General features: G+C 55.8%; 1 protein-coding gene across 1 annotated transcript; it reads right to left on the bottom strand.

Annotated features, from left to right (window-relative positions):
* Positions 1-605: 605 nt before the first annotated feature.
* Positions 606-2,357, bottom strand: LOC120387539 (protein FAM170B-like). The gene is made up of 2 exons (XM_039508453.1): positions 2,234-2,357; positions 606-1,543 (listed from the first exon to the last, which is right to left on the bottom strand). Exons 1-2 carry the CDS (start codon positions 2,301-2,303, stop codon positions 606-608), a joined length of 1,008 nt encoding a protein of 335 aa, XP_039364387.1. The 5' UTR covers positions 2,304-2,357.
* Positions 2,358-21,719: the final 19,362 nt, after the last annotated feature.

Raw genomic sequence — 21,719 nt, 5'->3', positions numbered from 1 at the left:
TCTCTAAGGACGCGGATCTGCTACCGACCCTCCATCCCTCTGGGCGGCCGGCGGCCAAGGCTTTAGGCTGGGGCCTGGCAGGGGGAGGGCTGGCTGATGCCGTCAGTTCTTTCCCCGTCGCTGGTGGCTGGTCCGGGTCGGCCAGAGCCCTATGGAGGGGTGGGGCCCGGCGTTGCTGTCTGGGGCTCTGCTGGCATCCGCAGGGCCTTGCTGCGGGAGCTGCGGGTTGCTCTTCCGGCCGGGCTGGTGGAGGGGAGGGAGCCCGGCAGCTCCGGTTCGGCCTGTTGGCCCCGGGGCGGGGGAGCCCGGGGCGGGTCTGGAGTGCTGGGCTGGGATGCAGTTGGCCTGGCGCTGCTGGAGCTGCCAGTTCTCAGCCCTGATGCTCATAGCGCTGGTCTTTCCCAAGCAGGGACCCGGGCGTATCACGGCGAGGCCCAGAGCTCGTTGTCCTGGCCTCAGGTGGAGATCGGGTCTGGCTGGCAAGCCGGGAGCGGGCAGGGCTTCCTAGCCAGGGGCAGCGACTGGCGTGTGTGCCCCGGACCCGCTGCTGGCGGCACTCGCCACCCTGTGGCTTCAGGGGTCCTCTGGCAGAGTCGTTTCCGGTCTCAGCCAGCAGCTGGGCTCCCCCCGGCACGGCCTAGCCAGGCCGATTGGGCAGCCGTGCGGGGGCGCCGTATCTGTCCCCCACACTTGCTGCACTCCCGGACGCGTGGCTGGCGTCCCCGGCCCCCGCGTTGCCGTCTCCCCTGGGACCTGTCTCTCGCCCTCAGCTGCCCCAGCACCCGGTAGTACACGCGGCAGCTGAAGCCTTCGCGCAGCCCCTGCTTAACATGCTGGGTCAGGGCCTCCAGGCTGGGAAAGACTCGGCAGCAGGCCAGGCACCGCACGCCCTGCTCCATGGTGAGGAGCCACTCCGGGGGCGCTCCCGTCGGCTGCTGCGGCGCCTCCTCTGCCGGCCCCTCAACGCCGCACTCTGCCTCTGGGTCCACGTCCCCCAGCTCGGACTTGGTGTGGGAGCTGCTCAGGTCCGAGCCGGCAAAGCTTTCTCCGCCGATGTACTTGCTCTTAAAGATCCGAGGCCGCTTCCGAATGGCTTCAAAGCCGGCCCCGGTCTCCCAGGCCACCGAGACGCCGTTCACGGCCTGGACCTTCATATAATAAAGGGCCTTTTCTTCTGCCTCCTCCTCGGCCTCTCTGCCACCTGCCGAGCGCTTTCTCTTCTCGCCTGAGCCGGGAGACTCACATGGCGGCTGCGCACACGGGAGGTTGGAGGCCACGGGTTCCACGCCGCGGGTGGAGGAGTGGCTGGTGACAGATGTGCCCACAGAGGTGTGCTGGCTTTGGTCCCTGGGGCCAGCAGGGGCAGAGCCCCCCTCCTCTGCTGTTTTCTCAGGACCAGGCTTTCCGGCAGAGACCCCCTCCACTGCTGTTTCCTCATGAACTGGGCTTGCGGCAGAGACCCCCTGCTCCGCTGTTTTCTCAGGACCAGGGCTCCCGGCAGAGACGCCCTGATGAGGGGGCGACTCCCTTGATCTCTGCGACTCTGAAAGCAGAATGAAAGCCCAGGTCCTGCGGCCATCGCCCCCTGCGGTGAGTGCCCCACCCGCTCCCAGCCCTGTGTCCCAGGCCCAAAGGGCCCCCCGCGGGCAGGGGGAGGGGGTGGGGAAGGGGACTCACTGAGTGCGACTATCAGGGGAGCGCCCGGTCAGGGGTCCGACACGCTGCCCCCAGGGAAGGGCCAGAGCCCCCTCGCTGGGCACACTGGAAACTAGGCTGGACAGAGCCCTAGAGAACGTCCTGTCGGTGCCCATGCTGCCCTGGCCTGGGGGGATGGACACTCTGCCCCACTGGGCTGCCTCAGCCCTGACATCTATCACCCTGGCAGCCTGCGACCGGGCTGTGCCCATCTCCAGGGCCCCTGGCTTAGGCTCCTCACCCCAAGGGCACAGGACTCTTTGCACTGGCGTTTCTACATGGAAGAGCCATTTCGTGCCCCCAGATATGATCTCCTGTGTGTGTGTGTGTGTCCCTCTTCCTCTTTTCCACTGAACCATTTCGAGGGCTCTGTCTCTCCTCACGTGGGGAGTCTGTTTCCCCCACTGTGCCCTGGTGTGGGGGGGTCTCTGTTTCTTTCCCCCTCCCCCTTACCTCCCTGGGGAGGCAGAGAGAGTTCGAGTTCCAACTTTACCAGGGACCCCGAGTGTCCTGTGGGCCCAGGGAATGTCCTGCTCACCTGACCCGTCCTGGGCAGCTCCAAGGTTCGTCTCTGGGGCCTCGGCAGGAAGCCCTTGGTTGTGCACCATGGTCCTGGCTCTGGGGACTCGGGCCAAGGCTGGTGCTTGTCACAGTCCTCGAAAGCTGCTGGGGTCTCTGTCCCAGCACTAGCCAGAAAGTCCGGGTCTCTGCGGGGGAAGGGATGGCGGTTCTGGTCCAATTCTCCAGCTAAATCTCCAACTCTCACAGTGCAGGCAGCAGAGACAGGAGCACGACTGACCTGAGCCAACGGTTTGATCCAAGGGGCACCAGAATGTTGTGGTCTGAATAGCCCTGGAATGTTCTGCTCCAAACGGCATCCGGCTGTTTGGGTCCGAATGGCTCAGAAGTTCTGAGCTGGGTGAGGTCATTGCCAGCTGGGATGACAACGCCGAGTTCCGGGCCACCTGCTCTTGGGTCCGGCAGAGCCTCCTCGAGTCCCATCCAGGGAGGGCCGAGTTCATGACGTCCCAGCCAAACCACTCAGCTGGGTCTATGCTGCACAAGCCCCGGGAGGGCCCTTCCGGGCTCCGATCAGGGAGGGTGGAGCCATATCAGCCTCTGGCTTTGTGCTGGTACAGACCGAAGAGCAGGACCATTCATATTAGTGTTGATTTGGGTTACGGTGGGGCCGAGAGGCCCAGTCAGGACCAGGGCCATTGCCGGGCGCTGCCCAGGCCAGAGTGAGAGACGGTCCCTCTCCCGATGAGCTGCCAGTCTAAATGGACAAACAGAAACAGACACTGTCGGCAGCGGCCCCAGCACAGAGCTGCTCGGAGATGCCTCCCCCAGCCCCCGTTCTAATTCCCCAAACCACCACTCCCCTCTGCCCACGGGCCCCAGGCAGGCCTGGTTGCTGTGCTGCCGTTCACCCCACCCTGACCCCACAACTAGCGCTGCAGGCTCCAGGTGGGGAGGGGGAGATGGGGGGCAGGTGTCCCCTGCTCAGGAGTGTCCAATGGTGGCTCCTGGCTGCTTTTCTTCCTCCCCCTGGAGGCCTCTCAGACCCCCACCAGGATCTAGCTGCCCCCCAAGGAGACCCCAAATCAACCAAGGCCTCTCAAGGCTGAACTCATGCCAAGGTTCAGTGCTGTCTGTTCAAAGGGACACACCCCAGCCAGTGCCGTGTCACTGCCACCTGCACCCAACCCCACCCAGTCCGAGGGAGTGGATGGTGCAGGGTGGGGCTTCCCTCCCCCTGGAGTGTCCTGTTCTGGGAATGTTCCAATCTGGTCTCCCTGCCATCCACAGCACTCGCAGCACGCTGCCGCATGAGGCCCCCCTCCTTCCTTTCCAGTTGGTAGTGGCCAAGGGAATGCTGGGAAATGTAGTTCTTTCCCTGCTCCAGGGCTGGCTCTATAGGCAGGGAGCTAACCAGGGAACTACAGCTCCCAGGGCCCCCTGTTGGTTCTCAGCTCCCATGCCGCCCCTGCAAATGGGCTGCCCCAAGCAGGTGCTTGCTTTGCTGGTGCTAGAGCCGCCCCTGCTTCCAGTCCTTGGCTCTGGGGTTCTCAGGCCTCCATCGTAGGTGGGCTCGTAAGGGGACACTGCCCAGAGCCTCTGTAGGAAGCAGAACTGGGTTTTCCATCTTCTAAACCTTCCCTACAGACTTGACACCTTATACAGGTGTAATGGGGGGGGGGGCTGATAGGGGCACAAGCTTCCATTAACCCCTTCCTGCTCAGAGTGTCGTCTCTACACCCCCTCACATCAACGTTTATACATTAAAAAGATCTCCGTGTTTATAGGGCAATCTCATGATGTTGGGGCCGGCTCCTGAGTTTGGACCGCTGGGGGCTGGCCGTCCTGATCTCGCCGCCCGCTCTGACCACCGCCACAAGCGAAGGAGTTCTGAGTCACGGCAGCGGCTGGAAGGGAGAGAAGTGCATCTGCTGCCAGGATGTCAGTGGGTCAGAGAAGAGGGAGGGAAATGAATCATGGCCCCAGACAGTCAGGGTGGGGAACTCCCCTGAGAGAAGAGAGAGAAGATCTGGGACTGTTTTGTCTGGAAAGGAGAAGTGTCAGGTGATGGCTGGGTACAATTTCTGAAGGGTAGGTGCAGTGGTGGCCAATTTCCCCTTTCCCACAGTTCGAGAACAAGAGATGCCCCAAGGACATTAAAAGGCAACTTATTTAAAGCAGGCAAGAGGAAGCACCTTGGTACACAACACAGAACAAACTGTGGAACTCACTGCCACTAGCAATTATTGAGGCAAAGGGCCTGAGAGGTCTCAAAAAAGGATCAAGGGGGAGATTCTCCCCTGCCCACCCCCCGGAGCCCCTTCCTGTTGCACGAGAGGGCTGGAGCGGTGTGAAGCCCCACATCCAGCCAGAGCTGATTCCTCCTACATAGCCATGGGGGCAGCCGACGCTCGCTGCACGCTTGTAGGGGGTGTGCTGGGGAAAGGTTGGGGTGGGACGGGCATGTCTCGGGGCAGATTCTGAGCAGTTCTGTGACCCTTAGGGCACCCCAGGAGGCTGCTGTCACTTAGCCAGGCTCCCAGGGCTGGCTGGTAAAGCAAGGGCTGCCCCAGCCTGTGGAGCAGCTGAGGCTGGGGAGGGTGCAAAGGTGGTGTAAAGCCCCTTCCTCCCCATCCCCTGGGCTGTGAGCTCTGTGCTGCATCTCTTCGCCCAGCCCCCTGCGTGTCGAGCTGAGAACAGCATCGCAGACACACCAGCCCAAGGAACACTCCTGGGGCTGTCGGCCCCTGTGCGGTTCTGGATCAGTGGATGCCGGACGAGCAGGATCAATCTGGGCTAGTATCAGCTGGGTCGGTGGCAGGGGGATATGGGCCTAGCTGGGTACAGCAGGAGCTGGAGACAGCAGTTCTGGAGGGGGAGCCCTGCGCTGTGGGTGAATTCCCTGCTCTGCCAGCGACTCCCTCCATGACCTTGGGCCAGTCCCTTAGTCTCTCTGGCCTCAGGTCCCGCTGTGAAATGGCATTAATGACACGTCCTTTTCCCTCACTCCTTGCCTGATCGCTTAGAGTGAAGCTCTTCAGCGCAGGGGCTGCCTCTCCTCACATGTACGTGCAGCACCAGGCACACGGGGCCCTGATCTCTCCTGGGGCCTGCAGCTGTCCCTGGGCTCTGAGGAGGGATGATAGTGGGCTGGTGAGACCAGGAGCCTGCGGTGCTGTCGGAGAAGGCGGTGATGGCCAGTGGAGTGTTGTGTACAGCAGGAGCTGGGATGCCAGACCAGCCGCAGAGCAGATCTGTGCTGATCCGGCAAACCTGCCTTCCTAGGAATTAGGGAACCCGACACTGCGAGGCTGGATAGTCTGGAAGAGCCCATAACCCCAGTCAAGTCAATGGCAAGACGCCCACTGACGTCCCTGGGAACTGGCCTGGGGCTTTATAATCTGAGCTCTCTGGGGCAGGGCTGTATCTGGCAGAGGGCTGTGTGCATTCACAGCACTGCGTGCACACGTGTAACAATACTCCCCATCCTTAGCTGGCCGTACTGCTGGGTCGCTGAGCAGGGGCAGGGACCAGCCATATGTGCTGGGATACTGAGCTCCGGATGGAGCAGCAGCCCCCGTTCCTATATCCTTATAGACTAGCCGTGCAACCTCCTAGCTCCATCTGTGGGCCCCATCGCCATAGCGATTCTCTGTCATTAATGAATTTCCCCCTTCCTGAAGCATGGCTGTGCCATTATCTCCACTTACAGATGGAAACTGAGGCACGGAGCGGCTGAGGGTATCTCTACTGTGCAGGTAGACACCTGCGGCCGGCCCCTGACAGCTGACTTGGGCTCGGGCTAAGGGGCTGTTTAACTGCACTGTAGACATGGGGGTCTAGGACCCCACAATTACACCCAAGCCCCACGAGCCCACATCAGCTGGCAGGGGCCAGCTGTGAGTGTTTGTGTACAGAGTCGTCATATCCTGTGTGACTTGCCAAAGGTCACCTGTGGTAGAACGAGTGAATCAACCACCCCCTTCTCTCACCCTGAGGGATTGGGGTGGGGGAGTCTCACTGTGGTGTCCTTTCTGTTTGTGGGTTTCCAAGATCAAAGGAGCGATTCTGCTCTCGGCTCCTCTCTTGCGGTTCCTCTGAGCGATCAGAAACTACCACATTCTGCCTTTGTCGCTTCTGCCCCAAGCCCCCGGAGATGCACACAGGAGCCCAGGGCTGTCATGTCTTGATCTGGGGGCTCTTCACCACCCCCCGGCTCCCCCTTCTCCCACCCCATTTCTGTGCCATGCAGAACCATTGAGATCTTTGTGCTTCTTCTCTCTGCCGGTCCCAGGCCCAGCAGGCTAGGCATGCCGGGGCCCATCGCACCAGAAATTAAACCACGTGAACTGAGCTGGCTTTCAGGGCAGGTCCCGCTGGCAAGGTGTTGCAGTTTAATCTGCCTGGCCAGTGCAGGTCAGCCACAAGCATCGTGGTGAAAAAGCTCCGTTATCTTGCCTGGGATCAATGTCAGACTGACAGGCCTATAATTACCCGGGTCAGCCTGTTAACTCTCTTAAAATCTTGGCCCCACATTAGCTTCCTTCAGCCATCGGATCTCATTCTGCCTTGGTCTGCTAGACTAAAAAGCCCCCCGTAGGGTCAGGTACCTCCTCCCTGTGTAGGTACTTATAGACCGAGATCAAGTGGCCACTTAACCCCTCTCTTCGGGGAGCTAAATAGATTCCTTGAGTCCAGCTGAGCACCTTGGCCACAAGGCCTCCGCCCTGGCTGAAGGGAGGGGATCTGAGGGATCTCGGGAGCACCCATAACTGTCGCACACAGACGCTCAGACAAGGAGAGTGGAGTGGAAGAGAGGGGAGAAGAGGGAAAGGGAAAGGAAGGGATAAAATAACAGGGCGAGAAGTATAGGGAGGGGGAGAGAGGCTTGTTGCTGGGAACACCTCTCTGGGGGGGACAGGGACCCTGATGGGTTCCCCAGGCCGCTGATCCCGTTATCTGAGAGATGGGAGCCATGAGCTGTCCCTGCTGCATGCGGGCAGAGCTCACCAGAGGGGCCAGGTGTCTGGCAGTTCTGCTCCCCTGAGCAGCAGGCAGAGCCAGGCAGCCCTAGGCCCAGCCACAGCCCCCAGAAGGCAGCACAAAGCGCAGCTGGATTCAGCCTCAGGCCACCGCCTCCGGCAGACGGCGCGTCAGAGTGAGGGCAGGTGGGTGCCGCCAGCGGGAGCAGAGGAATTCACAGCGACCGGCTACATCAGCCTAGTGAGTATGGTGAGGCCTCCCTGGCCTAGCCGCCGACATCATTATAGCAGGGCAGGGGGTGGAGCCTCAGCTGGCTACCAAACCGGCCCCTGGTTGTCCTGGACTCTTGGGAGCCCAGACTGTGAGTGAGGAAATTGGGGGGCCCTGAACTGAGAGGGGGAGGCCAAAAACGGCACCAACCACTCAGGGTCCAATTGTTTGGTTCTGTGACTTGTGCACCGTGAGGTAACCGGGGGTGCGAGGCGTTAAAGTGTAACTATTTGTCTCAGGTCAGCCTGGCCTGTCCCTTTTCTCCGGTCCCCTCCATAAAGTTTGTTTGTTTAAACCTCTGTGCTTGCAAGAGGGGACGGATTTGCCTAGCAAAGGCACCTGGCTTATAGGTTCCCGCATTATGGGGTGGGGTCTTGAGCCAAAAAAGGAAGAAATTGTAGAGAGTCCCCTAAAATAAGGACCCGGCCCTAGTTGCTGCTGGCGCGATTGGCAGCGGTTACATTTTGCCCTCTGCATTGGATATGGGACTTCCCATGGGAGGCTCTTTGTGCCTGAATGCAGCCTTGTATTCAGACCTGCCCCGCTACTGTGATCATCTTTGTACAAAACACGCCTCAGGAGGTATCATTTGAAAACTAATCACTAGGGATGTCAAGTAATTGCAGTGAACTCACACGATTAACTAAAAAAATTAATTGTGATTAAAAAAAATAATCATGCTTAATCAGTTTTAATCAGATTGTTAAACAGTAGAAACCAATTGAAATGTATTCAATATTTTGGATGTTTTCTACATTTTCAATATATTGATTTCAATTACAACACAGGATACAAAGTGTAAAGTACTCACTTGATATTATTGTTATTACAAATCTTTGCACCGTAAAAATGATAAAAGAAATAATATTTTTCAGTTCACTCATTCAAGTACCATAATGCAATCTCTTTACTGTGAAAGTGCAACTTACAAATGTAGATTTTTTTTTTGCTACGTAACTGGACACAAACATAAAACAATGTAAAACTTTAGAGCCTAAAAAGTCCACTCAGTCCTACTTCTTGTTCAGCCAGTCGCACAGACAAACAAGTTATTTACGTTTATGGGAGATGATGCTGCCCGCTTCTTGTTTACAGTGTCACCTGAAAGTGAGAACAGATGTTCGCATGCCACTTTTGTAGCCAGCATTGCAAGGTATTTACAATATTTATATCTTAAGCTGTTTGTGTAAGCCTTTTGTTTTGTTTTCCCCCTCACCCCTCCTTTCCCAACAGCAGTTACTTTAAACATTACATTTTAGCGTGTTAGAAAAGTTCCCATTCGCATGCTTATCTTTGGCCTTGTCGGCCCAGGCGCATGTAGACTTTCCCCCTTTCTATCACTACCGCTTTTGCTAGTTTGAGTGAAGCTACAGCTGTTAGCTATTTGCTAGAAAAGCTGACTGTTACACATTTTGCTTTTAGGCTGTTAACATTTAGGTTGGTTGAAGTTCACAAGATGGAGTTGCTTTGGCTCACGTAGACCCAGAGCAGGGGGGCTTCATTGACACTCGTGGTCCTCCACCCCCCCGAGTTACCTAGATTTATGCCTAGTGACACCAACAGTGGGGTTTCCCTCCCCCTGGAGTGTCCTGTTTTGTGAATGTTCAAATCTGGTCTCCCTGCCATCCACAGCACTCGCAGCACGCTGCCGCCTGAGGTCCCCTCCTTCCTTTCCAGTTGGTAGTGGCCAAGGGAATGCTGGGAAATGTAGTTCTTTCCCTGCTCCAGGGCTGGCTCTATAGGCAGGGAGCTAACCAGGGAACTACAGCTCCCAGAGCCCCCTGTTGGTCCTCAGCTCCCATGCCGCCCCTGCAAATGGGCTGCCCCAAGCAGGTGCTTGCTTTGCTGGTGCCTAGAGCCGCCCCTGCTCCGGTGTCTCCCTTCCCAGCGATGAGCCGGCGCCGGCACTTCTGTGCGAGGGAATCTCGCCTTCCACCCCACTGTGACCCTGGCTCTCCAGCCCACAGCACCATTGTTCCCCTCAGCAGGTCCAGCAGGTTTGGCCCCATCTATAGAGGGTCACTGTTAATTTCTTATTCTTTCACTACAGCTCTTATCTGTTATCGTTACAAAAAAAAACCCTATTCAAACAAACAAAAAGACCCCAGAATCTCTCCCTATTCTCCTGATTTTGACTGCCCTATTGCAGCCATGACTTGGTCTTTATTTAAAAACATTTTAAATTTTATAAAGAATCAAGTTACCCCTTAAGGGTTAAATGCTAAATCCCAAAGCCAAACACCACTAATTACCTGTGTCTTGCAAAAAGGTTTATCTGTTTTGAAACTTTAAATTAAAAGAGTCAAATGAATTTTTAGTGTCATTAAAAACAAAAACAAAACCAATTTATCTTACACCTACAAAACAGGAGTTTTACAAACCAGATGTGCTGGTTTAGATTCTTAGAACTTTATGTATTTTCCACAGACAAATAGAGACATACACATTTTCTTTTCCTTAACATTCCTTTACACTGCTTTGTTTTTACATAGCTGTATATATATTTGGATTATTTACAGGCATTCTTCTGGAAAAGGGCCCATTTTCCCTTCAGAATGGCTGCAAAGAAACCAAGCATTCTCTCTCTTTAACATGGTCCTTTTTAACATTTTCACAAGGTTTAATTGCTTAATTCTCTCCAGCCTCTGTAGAGTTAACTTTTCACTCTCTTTCCTTAAATCACTGGATCTCCCAAAATGACACCTTTATCACCTCAGATTTCACCATTTTAAGTATTGTTCCAGGGGTTCATGCCTGCACTTACTGCTTTTCTTACTGCCAACACTATGCCCTTAGGGCTTCCAACCTGTTTTTCAGTTTCTTTATCTGTTGCTTGCCTGCTTTTCTGGGCCCGATCCTGCTTTTTTTCCAATGAACCATTTGTGAGTGATACTGTGGTCACTTCACAATTTTGAAAGAAATGTTTAAGGAAAGGGACCAGGAAGGGTGGGGGCTAGTTGAGGAGCTCACCCTCTTTGCTGAATTGGTAGTGGAACACTAAAGAATCAGTTTTTGAAGCAGACAACAAAGGGGAACAGAACAAGGAGCTTTTTGTCCTTTTTACAATGAGACGGGAGTATTAAAGGGGTTGGATCGATCCGGGGTGGAGGTTTTTTGAGAACGGGGTAAAGGGGAGCGCTCAGTCTGGTGGTGGGAGAGGAGGCTTTTAATAAAGATTTTAACTTATTATTTGAAGATTTGAGAGAGGTGAGTTTTGATTTTGTCCAGCTACGATTTGCCTCTTCCCACCACTGAATGAAACAATTAACCTCTTCTTTAGCCAATTTAGTTTTCGGTTGGCCGAGTTTGTTCTTTAAGACGTCCACTCGGTCTTTGTTCCAAGATTTTAACAGTGGCCACTGAGTTTTGGGATCCCCCTGAGTTAGCCTAGACCATTTTTCCAGAAATTTACAGGAGTCCGGACCCATCCTAAATATATAAAATGAGCCAGCGTTCGTTTAGGGAACTGTCCCGACTTAGACGTCTGATTACCCATACAGGAGGACTTCACACACCAATCGCACAAGAAGGAAATTTGGGTTCTTCAGAGCGATGCCCGGGGCAACATACAAAAGGAGCCCACAGGCTACTGCCTCAATCGCCCTTGCTTTCACACCAGGGGTTTTACCCAAAGTGCGGTGCAACTGCGATTGTGCAGATTCCACTCACTCAGACCGCAGGGACAGGAACCCCTTGGTTGGCCGATCCTTGGACAGAGATGGCACCCAGACTCAAACACTCCACAGGAGGATGGATAGACACGGAGACAGGACAGTCCTCAGTCCGCACAAAACACAGAAATAATTACCTGACCAGATTCCTGATGTCAGATCCCAGGATCCCTACCAGAACAGAGAGGGAACCAACCAGAGAGGGAGCCAAGAGGTTCAATGGCGTAGACTTCACTGTGGTTGTGCGCCTTTCCGTTCTGGTGGAGGACCGCTCGGGCCAAATGCCCAGGTGCCGGCTGCCACGGTCGTCCTACAAAAAACAGTCAGGAATCTCACAGCCCCAGTGAAGACGGTTGCCATGTCGGTAGAACCTCCAAATTGTCAAAGTTAGACTCAAGACTCAGTTTGTTAGACCACTCTGTTTTATTAGCACAGCGCTCTGCTAATAACACCCAGATAATGTGAGACCCATGCAAGACACCAACTATCTTATTTATACAGATAAAAGGGTGAGAACTTAACAAGATAACAAAGGAAGCAGAAGCAGATAAGTTTACCTGGGCTAGGCATGCATATCTTATTTTCTTATTAACTATTACCGATCTTCTGTTAATGTTTCGCCATTAGCACCATTGTTTATGCCTAATGTTTCTTTTCCTGGCACCTGTATTTCAACATTTCTTATTTCTGCTTAAAGGTACATACAACATTTCTTTAATCCATTCTTATTTTTACAATATAATTCATTCTACTTTCACAGCTTGCAGCTCCTCCCTGCTTGGGTCTGTAAATGGCCCTGGCCAGTCCTCGGCTCCCTCGGGGTCAGCAGCAGCCTTCCAGCTTGGGAGCTCACAGGAGGCATCTGGCTCCTCTGGCGGCTGCCTCCCAGCTGAGTTCTCCAGCCATCTTTTGTACTTCCGCTCTCCTGTATGTGCCAGCTCCAGGGGCTTGCTGCCTGCCAAAAACCTGGCGAGGAGGGGACGCTCTGGATGGGGTAGTCCAGAGCACTCAGCGTCAGCCTAACTCTGCTCCCATGGCGAGCGGGAGGGAAGGCGCCGTTCTGTTGACCTCAGTGGGAGCAGAAGGAGGCCAGTGCTGAGCACATCTGCATATGCCACCCAGTGTGAGAAATGCCACGAGCCCCCCCAGGACTCATAGCCTGCAGCCGTACTGCTGGGCAGCTCGCCAGCCGTGGAGACTGGAATTCCAGGTGCCCGGTCCAGACCGCACCCCCCACCGATGTGCCTCATGCGAAGGTGCAAATCCTGGAACAGCCCTGGCTGAAAGCACAATGCCACTTAATCACAGGAATAAGGGGCAGCCTTGTAATGTACAATCAAAGGGGAAGCACATTCCCATAAACTATATATGCCGCACCCCTTCTGCGGGGCAGTAACTCATAGCACACCCCCTGGCGTACCCCTGCTATTGTCCGTAGCTGGGGGCATTCGCCTCTTAGAACTATGGAGTTATATTGGTTTCTTGTCTTCAAAATCTGCCTCCTAGTGGTTGCATGTGATTGTGCTTTCAGGGGGCAACACAGGCGAAAGGACAGCACAAATCGAGAGGTTCTTTTGGGTGTAATCATCCCCATGGTACCATGTAAGTTGGGAAGACAGGGAACAAATGCCTCTGTGCAGGGGCAGTGAGTGACAGTAACTGTGACACTGGGAGAGTTTAACTGTGTCTGTCTATTGTGGGAAGCAGGTAACAGAGAAGGATAGCGAGGGGTGCAGGAGACCAATTCACCCCCCAAGAGTCTCCTCAGCATTGGCACCAGAGGCGGGGGGAGGCTGTAGCTTAGTAACTTGGGGTGAAATGCAGAGAGGAGTCCAGAGTGGATGTAACCTCTCCCCGACGTCCTCTCTCTCCATCCCCCTTTCTGGCCCTGAAACCATCCAAGACTTGAAAGGCCATTGGCTGCCTTCACCTACCCACTGCACAAGAAGGGGGTTTAATTCAGGGAGTGGCTCCAGGCCCTGGCCTTCATTGGGAGGGACGGTTCAATGCAGGTAGCCTTCAGGGCTTCTGCAGCAATGGCGCCTCCTGCAGAACGATGGTGAAATTGACCAGTGGGGATGTAAGTTACATATCTGAGCTGCCTCCCTGGAATGGCTGTGGGCACTGCATGTACCCCTAGCGTGGCACCCAGGGGCCCTGTTCCCTTACCTGCTTCTGGGTGGCTGGGTGCAGGGAAATCCACCCTAACGGACACTGGAGACAATTTTGCTCGGCCCTGTTTCTGCATAATTTGCAGTATTTTGTCGCTGCCAGGCTCTCTTCTCCCCCATGACCACCCTTGTCCTCTCCCAGCCGTACAGGCCATGCAGCTCCCTTCGCAGCACTGGCTGTGGTACCCTCCTGGAGCTGGGCCTCATTCTGTCTCATCTGCTACCATGTGTGCTGCAGCGGCTGGGCTGACTAAGGCAGTGGCATAGCCAGGTTCTAAAATCAGGGGGAGCCAACACATAAAAAAAGGTGCCACACGACATATTAAATTACACCTCTACCTCGATATAACACGACCCGATATAACATGAATTCGGATATAACGGGACAAAGCAGTGCTCCGGAGGGCTGTGCACGCACCTGGTGGGACAGCCCCTCATCTTTCCTGAGGGGGCTGCTCTGTAATCTGTGGCCCCTGGAAGCAGGCAGCACACAGGAACAGGGGGTGGGGGCACAGTCCCCCACATAAGAGAGACAATCGGACAGAGGTGGGCAGGGTCTGTTGGGGGTTCGCATGGGGCAGTGGGGGTTGGGGGCTGCACTGGGAGGCTCTCCAATGCAGCACCTAGCCACGCTGACTCTATGCATCATGAGGCACTCGGAAAAAAGGAGGCAGCAAGAGAGAGAGAGGCCGACAAGGAGTGCCCTTCCCCTCGCAGCTGGGTCTGAGAGTCCCTGATCTCACAGATCTCAGCACTGCAGGCACCCAGCCCCCAAGTACTGGGCTGCAGTGCAAGTTAGAGGGGCTGATACAGAGAAGTCAGGACAAGTCAGAGCACTTCCCATGTCATGATGAAAACTCACTCCCGGAAAGCTGGATGAGGTAATATGGCGGGGAGGAGGAATATATATCAAGGTGGGTGAGGTAATATCTTTTAATGGACCAGCTTCTGTTGGTGAGAGAGACAAGCTTTTGAGCTTTCACAGAACTCTTCTTCAGGAAGAAGAAAACTCCATGAAAGCTCCAAAGCTTTGCTCTCTCCCTCTCTCTCTCTCTCTCACCAACAAAAGTTGCTCCAATAAAAGATATTACCTGACCTACCTTGTGGCTCTAATTTCCTGGGAACAACAGGGCTACACCAACCCAGCATACAAAAATGCAAGATTCACATGAACAGCACAGAGTGACACCATCACACCAGGACACTATTTTCACAATTCATCTTAGCATAATGTCATCATCACACCAAGCACATCTGCACAATGAGATAAATATAGCCACATGTGCATGCCAAACATTCACAGTACAAGCACACTGGGATCCACACAGCAGGATAGTAGTGTCAGTTTAGCTCTCAGTCTGAGTCCATCCCCACTAAACTAAGTCCAAAGTTTCAGCTAAACACAGGGCACCTGCAAATAGCTGTACTAACAGCAGGATCTACACTGGCACAATAGGAGGAGTTGCATGTAAGGGCACTAATTCCCAATCCCAGTATAAGGCAGACAGCCATCCCACCAGCAGCCAGGTGCTGGCTCTCACAGCCACCTGGAGGGTTTCCAGTCCCCCGCCCCCAAGCCAGCCTCACCACAAGAAAGACCCCCTTTGAAATACACTTACCAGCTGCTGCTACTGGCTGCCTTTAGTTGGGTAAGAGGTTAGGAGCTGCTGCTGCAGAGCCAGAGAAAGCACACCTGCCACAGTGCCACAAGAAGCAGGTAGGAGAAGGAGCTGGGGTGTCTCAGCTGCTCAGCCCCTTGCTCCAGGAGCATTTCCCCTCACTGATTGGCTGGTGGCCAAAAACCAGCGAATCAGCAAGCACTCGCACTCCCCTAGCTAGCTACCCTACTGCCCCTGCCCTGGCTGAACAGCTGATGGCTTGTGGGCAGGTGCCCCTGCCCCCTAGAGGGGGCATGCCCTGACTGACCCCCTTCTTTCCCAAGGCCCCAGCCTCTCCTCCTCCCCAGGAGCCCAGCTTGCTGGAGCTCAGTTCTTTCCCTCTCCCCCCATTCCCTAGCTGATTAGCTGTTTGTCTCCCTCCTGCTGGGAGACAGCTAATCGGCAATGCAGGGAGGGAGCAGGGTTTATGCAGCACACTAGGGGAAGCCAGCAAAGCCTGCCTGCAGGAGCCTAGCTTGCTGGAGTTCAGTTCTTCTCTTCCCCTCCCCGCCCCGGGATCAGCTGTCTCCCTCCTGCTGGGAGACACAGCTGATGGGTGCAGGCGGGGTATGCAGCAAGCTGGGGGAAGCCAGGCAGGCCAAGCTTCAGAGTGGAGCACGGGCCCTGCCCCTGGTGCCATGGTAACCTCGCCTCAGGCATGGCTTTTTTGAAAATGTGCTGAGGGGAAGCACCTGCTTCCCCTGCACCCCACTAGCTACACTACTGGACTAAGGTCTAGTACTCCACGGCTCACCCCTTTCAGGCCCTGGATTAGCTGTTAGCACTGCAGAGCCAGAGTGCTAGCCCGTTCCCTCTAATCCCTGGTGACAGGGCACAGTGTCCACTTCAGAAGCCGACTCCTTTAGCCCCCAAAGCCTTGGGGGAAGCCTGTGGTTCCGAGGGGTCCCATCCCTCATGCTCCGCAGGACCCTTCTGAGGGCCCTGCTCTGCAGCCCTTATGTTGGGCAGGGCCATGTGGCTCAGCGGGAGACTTCGCTTCACAGTGCTCTCCAGCATAAGGATTACGGACCTGGGGCAGTGCTACTTGGAAGGCGGATTCTCATTAGCAACGGGATGTCCTGGCACTGACCCTCTCCCACGACCCTACTTCCTTCCTGGTCCTTTACACTCAGCCCTTCCACCTCCCGCTGACCCCTTTTTAAGGTACGATCCCCCAAAGAACACAAGCGGCAGATTTCTCTCTGAGCTGACTGGTGTCATCACATGGTCAGTGTCTCCCATGCCACCACCCCCTTCAGCCCTAAAAACAAAGTCGCTTGCTTTAAGATTTCAAGGCAAAGTTTCTCTCCAGGGAGAGCTGGGTTGTGGGACCCAGGGGAGTAGGACAAATGGCCTTCATCGGTGGCCTCTTCAAAGGCAGTGGGCCAATGGCACTGGGACTGACCCAGAGCAGGGCTTGTTCCACCCCTCCCTGCCATACCCCAAAGTTCCACCCGGCGATTCTTCTGGTGCCCAGCCCTGCAACTCTCAGCTGCATTGTCCCATGCCTCACCCTGTTCGTCCAGGACGACTCCACCCACGCTACAGCCCTGCTTTACCCTGGGACAATGCCCAGCCTGGGGTGTTGTCTGTCTGCGTGATCCCCACCAGGCGCAGGAAGGAACACTGCTTTACATTAAGGTTCTTTTGGTGATGGGCTAACCTTACCCCTGTCCTGCATTTTGAGTGTGAGCAGCTGTAGATGGAAACTGAGACGGTAGAGATGGAGCAGGACTAACCATGGCCACTTAGTCTAGCCCTCACCCTGTGTCTGTCCTGTACAAGTGTTGCAAACAGCAAGTGCCTTTTCTTGCCCTGATATGATTTTGGAGATGTCAGCATTTTCTACGGCTTTCTCCCTGTTTGAGTTGTGGGATCCAGTGGAGCGGTCTGTGTTCTGTGTACAGGACAAGATGTGTATATATTTTATATCTTGCTATATTACTGTAAACACAGTTATTTAATAAATAAAATGAATAAAGCATTAAAATACATCAAAATACATCAAAATGAAACAGAGGATTGTTATGTACAAGGGGGCGGAGGAGGCTGAATGTGAGTATGTAAACGTGGGTGTCCGGGGCTCAACCCTCCCAGGGGAGGAGGGGAGCCACACCGGCCCGTTACACTGAGCAACGATACACGAGTCAATTAGGGCTCAGGCCTTCTGTTGCAAGGCTGAGCAACAATATGCAACAGTTTGGGGAAGCCCAGGCCCTCTGTTGCAGGGGCTGGGCCACAACACAAAGAGTTCAAGCAAGCCCAGGCCCTCTGGTGCAGGGGCGGGGCAGCGACACAAAGAGTTCAAGAAGGCCCAGACCCTTTGCTGCAGGGGCTGAGCAACAGTACAAATAGTTCAGCAGGCCCAGGCCCTTTGGTGCAGGGACTGGGCAGCAAACAGTCTAGGAGGCTCAGGCCCTTTGAGGCAGGGGCTGAGCACTGGGGTGAGGAAAACTGCCACCCATCAGTGGGGTGGCAGGGGGGACGCAGGCCCATTCACTCCACTGCGTCCCGGCCCGGGGCCCTAGGCAGCGGCTACCACGGCTGACGGTCAGTGGGGATCCTGACCGCAACACACTGACATGGGTATGGGTTGATCTGCAGCCTGACTACTAATTGTCGGGTGATACCACCCACTGTTAGTCGGGCTCGAGCGCTCGGGTAGGGCCGGACGTCTTCATGAATGCACTGCAGACGGATCGGCTTCAAACGGGGGTCGATCGGGGGTCCCAGAGCCTGGCGCACCAACGTCTGGCCGCACCCAGAGTCAATCAAAGCCTGCGTGGCTTGGTCCCCAACCATCACTGGGACCGTGAGTTTGGGGACCTGTGGTAATCGGGTCCGGCCGGCTCCTGCGTAGACCTACCCAAAGCTACAGTCCATTTCGGGGCAGTCCCGTTGTAGGTGCCCCGCCTTCCCGCATCCAAAGCAGGGACCGAACTCGGGACACCCGCTCCGAGGGAGGGCCACTCGGGTACTTCGGGGGGGCTCCGACGGGCCCTCGGGGCCCCCTGATTGAAGGCCGGGGTTGCCAGCCGGGAAGCCGCGTCTGAGCGCTGGGTCTGGGACCCCGGCCGGGATTCTGATCCGTGGCCTGGACCTCGCTGGCTGGGCAGGTTGGTCGGCTTCTTCTCATTATGGGGCATTCGGGCCCGGAGGTAGATGGCCGGAAGGTGGGTCCTATGGAGGCTTCCACAGCCAGGAAGCCTTCCATCAGCGAGACGGCATCAGCCAGGGTCGCCGGCCGGTGTCGGAGTACCCAGGCCCTTCCCCGGGCCGGCAGGGTATGGACAAATTATTCCAAGACAACCTGCTCAGTGACTTCCTCCGCCGTCCTGACCTCTGGTTGCTGCCACCGGCGGCAGGCCTACTTCAAGGTCTGGACCACCATCCGGGGACGGGCGCCCGCAGGGTAGGTCTGGCGCCAGAACCGCTGTCTAAAGGTCTCTGGGCTGACGTCCAAAGTGTCCAGGATCACAGCTTTTACTCGGTCATAGTCTCTGGCCTCTTCTGTCGCCAGTCCGCAGTAGGCTGCTTGGGCCGTCCCAGTCAAATACGGGGCCAAAAGAGTGCCCCATTGGTCTCGGGCCCACCCCACGACAAGGGCCACATGCTCAAACATGACCAAGAAGGCCTTGGGGTCATCGTCCGGGCCCATCTTGGTCAGGCACAGGGGGGCAGCCGAACATGCCCCCGCCCCCAGTGCCCTGCCCCGCTGGCCAGTCGGCGGGGCGGGTTGTGGGGCCCATGAGGTGCTGCAGCTGGTTCCCCAGCTGCTGTACTAGCTGCTGCTGCTGCTCCAGCTGAGCTGCGTGCTGCTGCTGCTGTTGCTGGAGCTGGGCGGCATCTCCTTGCTGCTGTTGCTCCAGCTGGGCGGCATGCTGCTGCTGCTGCTGGGCTGCCTGCTGCCGCTCCTGGCTCTCCACCAGCAGCTGGAACAGCCGTTGAATATCGATGTTCCTGGCTAGGAAGGGGGTGAATCACCACCCACCTACCGGCCCCTTCTCACAGAGGCAAGGGTTCGACTCCCCACTTCTGGTACCAACTGTAAACGTGGGTGTCCGGGACTCAACCCTTCCAGGGGAGGAGGGGAGCCACACCGGCCCGTTACACTGAGCAACGATACACGAGTCAATTAGGGCTCAGGCCTTCTGTTGCAAGGCTGAGCAACAATATGCAACAGTTTGGGAGGCCCAGGCCTCTGTTGCAGGGCTGGGCCACAACACAAAGAGTTCAAGCAAGCCCAGGCCCTCTGGTGCAGGGGCGGGGCAGCGACACAAAGAGTTCAAGAAGGCCCAGGCCCTTTGCTGCAGGGGCTGAGCAACAGTACAAATAGTTCAGCAGGCCCAGGCCCTTTGGTGCAGGGACTGGGCAGCAAACAGTCTAGGAGGCTCAGGCCCTTTGGGGCAGGGGCTGAGCAGCAAACAGTCTAGGAGGCTCAGGCCCTTTGGGGCAGGGGCTGAGCAGCAAACAGTCTAGGAGGCTCAGGCCCTTTGGGGCAGGGGCTGAGCAGCAAACAGTCTAGGAGGCTCAGACCCTTTGGGGCAGGGGCTGAGCAGCAAACAGTCTAGGAGGCTCAGGCCCTTTGGGGCAGGGGCTGAGCACTGGGGTGAGGGAAAACTGCCACCCATCAGTGGGGTGGCAGGGGGACGAGGCCCATTCACTCCACTGCGCCCCGGCCCGGGTCCTAGGCAGCGGCTACCACGGCTGACGGTCAGTGGGGATCTCACCGCAACACACTGACATGGGTATGGGTTGATCTGCAGCCTGACTAGGGTCAGCTGCCCCGGCCACTTCCAATTTCTCCTCTGGGCCTACCTGGTCCGCGCGCCCACTCCCGGAAGTCCCACAGCATGGGCCTCGCAGCCAGGTGGGGGTAGATCCGCAGTTCCTCGGGAAGTCCGCCAGTGCTGCTCCGGGGTTCCTCGGGTAACAACAGCGGAGAGGGAAGTCTCTGGTGGCTCCTCGTCGAGGTGGCACGGGAAGCTCTGGCGGGTCCTCCCGTAGCGAGTGAGGAAGCTCCGCCAGTCCGGGCAACTGCTCTGGGCCCCAGTGTCTTCCCAGTCACGAGCTCCTCGGGCAGGTTTGCTCCCGGCGGTGGCTGGGCTCTGACTGAGCTCGGATGGCCGGCTTTTATACTTCTGGGTCACCGCCTGACCTCTGAGGGGCAGGCTCACTGTTCTGTAGCCCCGCCTTCCGGTGTCCGGGCTCAACCTCCCAGGAGGAGGGGAGCCACACCGCCCGTTACAGAGTACTTAACCATTTGATAGCTTTCATCACCTAACAGTTTTTGGCAGGTTTCACACCCCATCCCCATTTCTGGCGCCGTCAGCCCTTTGACCATGCCCCTTGCTCACGATACTTCCGGGGTACCTTGGTTCAGGGACAATTAGCTCAGTGTTAATGGCCCTAGCCTGCAGTCAGGCCAAGTAACGGTAGAGAGTCTGTTTGCCCGGGGCCCTCAATCAGGGCAGGGCATCAATCAAGAAAGGGCTCTGGCCTACAGTCAGGCAGGCAGAGCAGCAGGAGGTTCATTTGCCTGGCCCTTGATCAGGGTAGGGCAGCAGTCAAGTAGGGGGGCTCTGGCCTACAGTCCGGCAGAGCTGTCACAGTCTAGGGGAGGTTAACTCTCTGGTGGGAGAGTCAGCACAACCGTCTGGCATCCGGATTCAGGTGGGTGCCAAACCAATTCAGGCCTCCTGACAACCAGGTGGGGAGGCTGCCACTCCTGACGTTGGGGTGGTAGGGGTAGAGGAACCCAGGCCTCTCGTTCCACTGCGTCCCAGCTCAGGGCCCTAACAGCGGTGGAGTGGTCCACCACTGGGTCAGCAGGGAAAGTCCAACCATAACACGCTGGCTGGCTTGTAGTCAATAATACATCTGAACCCAGTTCAGCTTCCCTGGGCTCCTTCCTACATGCCAATTCCATGTGTGCATGGGTTCCAGGGTTGTTGTTCACTTTGGACCATGAAAAAGTTCAAGGAGCTGAGATTAGAGAAAAATCACATCAAATGTAAAAGGGCGTAAAGCCAATAGGGTTATCTATCTATCTATCTATCTATCTCCATACACCACATCTATCTAGCTAGCTATCCCGAGAGGCGGAGATAACCATGCTGGCGGCTGTGAGCCTCTTTTCCCAGAGGCAGCCACAAGGGTAAGTTCTCTCTCCCCCGTGTCCCCTCCCTGCAGCTTTCTATACTGTCCTTCTCTCACTAACCAAAAACGATCTCTTGCTGTTTTCTATACTCTCCCTCTCTCAAGCCTGGTCTACACTAGTCATTTATTTTGGAATTAGACGAGTTAATTTGGAGAAAAAAAAATCATTCCTTCCACATGACCAAACTGGTTTCTTCGATTTAAAGGGCTCTTTAATCCAATTTCTGTACTTCACCTCGGCAAGTAGAGTAGCGCTTAAATCGAGATCGCAATCCCGGATTAAAAGTAGTGTGGATGCAATTCGAAGTTATTGGCTTCCGGGAAGTATCCCAGAATATTTCCTTGTGACTGCTGTGGACAACACTCTCAACTCTGATGCACTAGCCAGGTGGGCAGGAAAAGCCCCAGGAACTTTTGAATTTCATTTCCTGTTTGGTCACCAGCAGCACAGGTGACCAGCAGCACAGTCCACTATCATAGGCAATCATGCAGAGAGCACCATCACAAGAGACCACGCAGTCCCCGGATTCGCAGATGAGCTCCAGAATGGTCCAAATGGGAGGTACTGGATTTCATCGAATGTTGGGGAGAAA

Source organism: Mauremys reevesii, linkage group 20, assembly GCF_016161935.1.
Source record: "Mauremys reevesii isolate NIE-2019 linkage group 20, ASM1616193v1, whole genome shotgun sequence".
Lineage (NCBI taxonomy): Eukaryota > Metazoa > Chordata > Testudines > Geoemydidae > Mauremys > Mauremys reevesii.
Note: the sequence above shows the minus strand (reverse complement) of the source record. Positions and strands in the feature narration are given on the sequence as shown.

What these genes read in the sequence shown, in the direction of transcription:
- LOC120387539 (XM_039508453.1), bottom strand. Translation starts at nt 2,303, where the DNA reads ATGGTGCACAACCAAGGGCTTCCTGCCGAGGCCCCAGAGACGAACCTT. An exon ending in AGCTGCCCAGGACGGGTCAG is followed by an intron (nt 1,544 to 2,233) that starts GTGAGCAGGACA and finishes TTCTGCTTTCAG; the next exon opens with AGTCGCAGAGATCAAGGGAG.